General features: G+C 37.0%; 1 protein-coding gene across 5 annotated transcripts in view; it reads left to right on the plus strand.

Annotated features, from left to right (window-relative positions):
* The window catches only part of CLCN3 (chloride voltage-gated channel 3), an 85,852-nt gene extending 81,287 nt beyond the window's left edge, over positions 1-4,565 (plus strand). For all 5 annotated transcript variants that reach the window (XM_056113794.1, XM_056113796.1, XM_056113797.1 and 2 more), the window contains one exon: positions 1,650-4,565. In XM_056113794.1, coding sequence (XP_055969769.1) covers positions 1,650-1,808 — 159 coding nt within the window. In that variant the 3' untranslated portion in view covers positions 1,809-4,565. The remainder of the gene's footprint in view (positions 1-1,649) is intronic.
* The last annotated feature ends 2,770 nt before the right edge of the window (positions 4,566-7,335 follow it).

The following is a 7,335-nucleotide window of genomic DNA, read 5'->3' on the forward strand; positions in this document are numbered from 1 at the left end:
AAAACTTAACATCTCATCAAAATCACTAGTTACAATAAAGGAACTGTAAACAGTTTGGTAGTCGAATGAGTAAATATTGGATATTCTTAAAGTGCCACAGCAGTCTGTCTACCTTAGCGGACACAACCGGTATCAGAAGCTGCCTGCCTGACAGGTTAAAAATGCTTGTCCCTTTACCCAAATCCTTTTTCTTCTTAATGTTCCCTTATTTTCATGGTTGTCAGATTGTAAATTTAAGCTCGTTAATAACTTTGGTTTGGGGGTCCACACTGGTGGTGCTCAGGGGTTAATCCCAGCAGGTTGCTTAAGGCACTCTTGGCAGTGCTGGGGGGACCATGAAGTGCTGGGAACCAAACCTGGGCCTCTCCCATACGAAGCATGTGCCCCAGCCTTTATAGCCATCTGCTGGCCTCATAAATGATTTTAACGGAGCTTATTAGCAATGTTAGAATTGCTGTTAAATAGACGTTTTCATGGGCACACTGATCATAGCATAATGTATGTATATTTGTGATCGTAGCTTTAGTCCTCGCTGCTATACCCTGCGTACCTTCAGAGTCAAGAATGAGCGTCCTGCCATTTCATCAGTGAATTGTACCTCTCATGTGTGTGCCCATTTTGTATGTGTTTCTGGGATATAAGCAACTTTTAGGGTCATCTGCATTTGTTTGCAGCGGTTTTATAGTTTCATAAATATACATTTTGAATGATTTTACCTTATGATCTAAAAATTGTCTGGCGCTAACAATTAATACCTGAAATTATTTTGCCCTGCAATTGTCATATCTGTATAAAACCTGTCCCAATTTGTTTTAAGTACACAACTGAGTGTATAGTCCGGTTGTATGCTTATATTTCACAAGTGTTTCATGCATCCTTAAAAAAAAGCCAACTACTACTAACCAGAATAATAAGTAGCTGCTCATTTTGCTTTCTGCTTCACCTATAAAAATCTTTTAGGACTGATTTTTTTATCTTTTAATGTAAAAATATTAACTACTAAGACTTTCATACAAGCACTATATCTTAACTTTTTTGGCTAAAGTCAAAAAAGGAAAACATTGATGACTGTACTAGAAATTTGTGGTTTCTTCTAGATTTATTCTGAAGTTTGGGATTGAAGTTCTGTGTTGACCATTTCATAGGCATTCAATTTTAATTGTATATGCTTTCTTGAAGATTCTGCATACAACTGGGAAATCCTTCAATTCTTTTTTCAAAGTTTATTTTCAGTTTAAAATAGTGGAATATTGAGTAGATTTTATCATCAGACATATTGCTGCTTTCTGATGTAAAGGGAACAAATTTTCTTTCTCAAATGGAACTGACACCATTTCTTGTTCATATGTCCTCCCCCATTCCATTCGTTTTTTGTTGGCATACATCATTCAAAATAACTACTTCAATGAGCCTAGACTCCTAAAAATCTCAGAAAGAACACTGTACTAGTAGTGACCATAATATATTTTTATATCAAAGAATGGTTGCTGGATAATTAAATTATCTTTAACAATAAAATGTTTTGAAAATATAAAATCAGGCTGCTTGCTTTGCTCTATTCCTATCAACAAAAAGGATTTAGCTATAGCTTTGGCCTTTCCACCCTTTTCCCTTTTATTTTAATAGAGTCTTCTGTTTATCCCTTTCAGACGCCTCCTTGGCATTATAACAAAAAAAGATATCCTCCGTCATATGGCCCAGACGGCAAACCAAGACCCCGCTTCAATAATGTTCAACTGAAGCCCATAGATGAGGAGAGAGAGGAAACAGAAGAGGAAGTTCATTTGTTGAATAACACAACTCTTTAACCTGAGGGAGTCGTCTGCTTTTTTTTCTCCTTAAAAAAAAAAAGGGAAATATAAAAGCCGGGCTTTTGCAACATGGTTTGCAAATAACGCTGGTGGAACGGAGGAATTGTTTTGGGGAGGGGAAAGGAGAGAGAAGGAAATGAGTGAGGGATTTCCCCGCCTAACTGTGAGCAGCAAATCTCCAACTGTTCTGCGCCGATGCTTTCAGCTGAGGATGGGCCTAATAGTGGACACCGGCCGCCGGCGCCCCGGAGCACCCAGTCTGTTACTCCATCGTTGCAAAGACACATTTTCAGTCCCTGTTTCTGGAGGGATTACTTTGAATTGAGCCATCTCTAAGACTGCAAGGTCTTGGCGCCCCCCCACCCCAACCCGTCCCTGTCCCCCTCCCCCCACCTCCCGCTCCTTTTTTTAAATCAAAACTTTTCAGTTTGATTCATGAATTAAAAGAGTTAAACATTACCGTATACATTCCAGAAGAGCTTCTCTGCCCCACTCCCCTCTCCCTGGCAGAAACAAAGCCTCTTTAAATCGATGTACCGTTGGAAGCAGTCCTTTCTCATATTGAGATGTACTGTGATTTTACTGAGGTTTCATCACAAGAAGGGAGTGTTTCTTGTGCCATTAATATTAACCATGTAGTTTGTTCCATCACTGAATGCTTGGAGCACTCATCACATGTGACTTGAAGGCTGCTCAGACAGGTAACATCTGGAATGACGTGTGAAATCTCTCAGCTTGTGTGCTGTGTGGTTCTGAGTCAACCACCATGACACTTGATTTATAAGGATAAAGTTTTCTTTTTTTTCCTTTTTTTTCCTCAGACTATGGATAATGTTGATCTGATCTTAAGCAAATTTTCTAGTCCTAAAACCACTATGATATATAAGTGCTGTTCAGCATAAGGAAATGATGCTGCTGCTTTGACAGAAAGAGAAAGAAGTATTCTGTTTAGCCGTGTCTGGTATTAACTGCATGTTTAAACACTGGAATTTTTTTTCTTGAAATTAGGTCAGTTTTTTTTTCCTTAAAATATCACTGCTGACACTGAAGAAGAAATGTAATTCATAACTTGCACTAAATGTATATTTCGTTTCTTAAAAATTTACCATTCTTATTTATATTTTTATGGATTAAAATTTATAAAATACAGATCAGTTAATATCGCATTTAAATAATTTTACCTTTTTAATGTGATTTTTATAGACTAATTCAGACTTAAAAAGATGGAGATAAGAAACAAAGTTTACAATGGAAACAAGGGTTTAAGAAGTTGTGCTTATTTCTCTATAATCTGGTGTGTACATAAACCTTTTACTTATCTTTCACTGCCATCCCCTGGATTGTGTCTTCTGACTTGTCCATTGGACCCATTAACTAGAAAGCTGACACACTCAACCACATTGCAGATTAAGTTACAAGTTGTAGAAAACATTAAAACAAACACAAACAATAAAATTGCATAGGATTTAATTACAATTTTAATTTTGAACGTAATTTTTGAATCTTTGGGTAGGTCATATCTACAGTGTTCAATTTACATTTTCAATTATTCACAATGCACATTTTTGCAGGATGATACCGAAATGTCCTGGGGGTTTTGTTTGGAATTTTTGTTTGGGAAATGTCTCTCTTATCATGGTTTTAATTCACTATCAGCAAAAGCAGTTTTCTCAAAGAATTGACCGAAAAATTCTGTGATAATGCATTTTTGGTAGGAAAACGAATTTTGCAGACTTTTTTTGAAACAACTGGTAATGAGCTGTTTTTACATTTTAAAAGTGATTCTTCTCTTCCTAGTTCTTAATAATATATCTGTAAGATTGTAAGGTCACATAAAATCTGTAAGGTCTTGATTTATAAGATCATGAAGCCATATTTGAACAATTGAAAGCTAAGCAAAGTTTTAGGAGTCTCAAGAAATATTCTTGGTTGTGCTATGTATCTAAAGTTAGACTTCCTCCCTTTGACTGACTTTGTTTTCTAATGGCCCCTTCAAAGTTAATTTGACCATCAGAGTGAAATAATTTCTAAATGATTATTCTGGACATACTAGTGCCAATGTGTTTTTGCAGTGTGCAAGGCCCTGTAAAAGCATGAACTCATTATTGGCTATGGAATTAGTTCAGTGCTTGGCCTGGATTATAAACCTTCAAAGGAGCAATCAGTCTCTTTACAGATTACTTTGAACATTAAAACTGATGTATATTTTATTTTCCATATTTCTTTTTAAAAAATTTTTAGGTCATCCTTTCCTTGCTGATATTTTAGGGTGGATGTTAATTTTTTTCTGAAGATGTTTCTGTCCTTCATTTTACTGCAGAAATACTGGGAAAGTGCCGTATTTCGAATGCAGTTTTCTTCTTTGGTTTTACAATCTGTCCCACTTTCACTTTTGATATGTTGAGGTATGTCCGCTTTTCAACCAAATGACGAAAATAGTGGAGGTTATAAAATAAGTGTGCCTGGGCTGATTGGCAAATTGGTTGGCCATTATTCTAAGTGGAGCGCCTTATTGGAGTACCCTTTTTTGAGAAGGTATGATGAGAATGGGCATGAGTGTCAGCATCTCTTATTAATCCTTGTTTTCAGTTTTGATTCATGAAGAATGCTTAGTTTGTTATAATCTGTGATGTTGCCTAGAGCTGTATTTATCTGTTTTTATTTATACTAGTGTAGTAAAGCTGCATTTCATTACAGTAAAAATGATTACTGTAATGAGTTTAATCAGAAAATCTATTAAAATCTATATGACAATGTGTGGTTTGTCCTTTGATTATAGCTGTAACATTTCTCCCAGTTTTCTGCTGCTCTGTGCAGTATAGACGAGTATGCCAACAGGTGCAGCCTCCCAGCAGGTGAGAAACACACTCTCTCAGGTTACCAGGCTGTTTCTATACTTTGTATGCAAGGAGCAACAACAGCAACAACAAAATAGATGCTGGATTGGACGGTGGGATCAACGTGCTCTTAGTATTATTGATCCCCATTTGCCAGTGAAAACTGCAGATCTGCAGAACGATTTTACTTCAGTTTACTTTCAGAAACATGTTTTAAACATAAAGTTTGTAAATGATTCTTTAAATTGCCTTATTCTTTAAAATTCCATGTTAAAAAATTGCCTTGGAAATTAGAACTGCCTAAAAGGATGGTAACAGTTGAATTGTTAAAAGATTTCAGTAGTCTTTTAATACCAAACTTTGACAAAAAAGCAAAACTGTTTACTACAAAGTCCAGGGTATATCTTTGTTCTTTTTTTTTTTTTTTAATCACTATTGAACATGAACTAAGTACCAGGTATTATTGTGTGTTATTGATACTTACACTTTAGTAAGGGGGGTGGAGGAAGAGAGGTCTGTCAGATAGTGAATATCATAAGTTCATTTTGCAAAATATTAATGGTTCCTATCTACTGTACACTGTTATAGGCATATATGAAACAGGCAAAAATTCCCATTCTAATAGAGAAAAATAAATGGAAGTAATAGAAAGGATACTAATTTAATAACATGATCAAGGGAAAGCTTCTGGGATAAGATTTCATGTGAGCAGAAACCCAAAGAAAGGAAGGAATGATACATTATCTGTGAGACGAATGTTCCAGCAGGAGGAAATACTATATGCATACATCCCAAGATAAGAGTACTCCTGGTTGATCAGATACAGAGTCCCATGTAAGTAGGCCACTGACCAGAGGATGGAAGGGAGAATAAGATGAACACAGTTGGGGTATGAAAATCTGGCTTTTATTTTTAGTAAAACAGCCAGTGAAGCTTTAAAGGTGACATGAACTAAGTCAGTTCAGTCAACATTTCTCTGGCAGCTGATTTCTTGGACATAGAGTACAAGAGGGTACAGAGAATGGCAGGAAGTTCATTAATGCTTTAAAATCTCCAGGTGGGTATGGCAGAGATTTGACCCTGTCTGAAGTTGGTGGAAGTATCTGAAGTAGTTGGATTTTGATGTCGGGGTCGCAGTTGGGGCTTTCCATATGATAGCCATATGCTCTGCCAGGCTTGGATTCTAGCTGTTTCAAAGGTGGATCAGTCAGGTTTTGCTAATGAACTGAGCGCGGTGTTAGGATTAAAGCATTCTTAAGAGAAGTTTGGTTGGAGAAAATGCAGAATAGGATGGCCCTTGAGTTGGGAAAGACTTCAAAAAAAAAAAGATTTGAGATGTGTACAAAGGAATTTTGGTTTTAAGACAGTTTAAATGGGTTAGTCAAATAGTCAGTTGCACATAGGGGACTAGAGTTCAGTCTTTGTTTTGTTTTGCGGGTGGGAGAAGCACAAGAAGTGCTCAGGGATCACTCCTGGTGGGATTCGTGAGACATGGATTGAAGCTGGCTTGGCCATCTGCAAGGCAAGCACCCTACCTGCTATATAATCGTTCAAGCTCTGAGACAAGCTCAGGACAAAGGTCCAGGCTGAGTTATCTAAATACATCTAATATCATCCCAGGTATTACCCTGGTGCAGGATGACATAACCTATATTCAACCTATAGTGAATTCAAGATTTTTTTTCAAGCAAGTACTTGCCTGTTGCATTTCTGGGGCAAAAAGTAGGTCACAATGGAAAAAGTTAAATCCCAGGACTACAGCATAAACGGAAGTTCAGAACATCAGAAATACCTATATAGATACTAGAATTCAAAAGGATTATCAGTAATTTGGACAGTTGATAATGAAGCCAGTGAAGTTTGAGCTAATGCAAGCTCATACATATAGCCATACAGACATAGCCCAAGGATATGCTTTTGTAGACAGAACCTATATTATTTTCTTGGATTATACCAGCATTTGAAAAAAAAATGGGTACATTATTCTACATGTTTTCATAGATTATAGAGGGGCCCAGTTACTAAGTTCCAGGAAGTAAATTTTAGCTACATTTGAGTTGGTGATGATTTCTGATAAAGTCTCATTGGGTCAGAGTGCTCTTCATGGCAGAGCTGAGGTACTTAAAATGTGCTCTTGAATGGTAGAGAGGAAGCCTATGAAATCTAATGGCAGAGTGTCCAGTTCACTGGGTTTCACTGGACATTAAAGGACATTAAAGAACAGTGTCCTTTAATGAAGAAAGGGAAGGAGGGCTTGATGTCCTCTAAGTGGGCTCTTTATGAAAAATGTTCATTTCTTGGCAGTCCAGAATATACTGAAACATTACTATATTAGCCTGTGACTCGGCTTGGTTTGAGTTTGAGGCTCAAAGTCCACCATTCTATTGTATTTTGGAGGACATAAGGCAGTGCTTAGGGGCTGGTCCTAATGTTTGGGGAACCATGTGATGGTGGGAACTGAGCACAGGCATCTTGCATAAAAAGCATGTGCTTAGCCATTTGAGCTCTCTCACTAGCTCAGAAATTAATGTTTCACATGACTTTTGGCACTTACTGGACTTACTGGAAGCCTCTTAAAACCATAATCAGTTATACCTTCCACTTAACATTTGTGTCCAAATCTATCTTGGCTTATACACCACACTTTCTGAAGATAACACAGTGTATTAGGTTTATGGAATGAATGA

Source organism: Sorex fumeus, unplaced genomic scaffold (assembly GCF_029834395.1).
Source record: "Sorex fumeus unplaced genomic scaffold, SorFum_2.1 ptg000024l, whole genome shotgun sequence".
Taxonomy (NCBI): Eukaryota; Metazoa; Chordata; class Mammalia; order Eulipotyphla; family Soricidae; genus Sorex; species Sorex fumeus.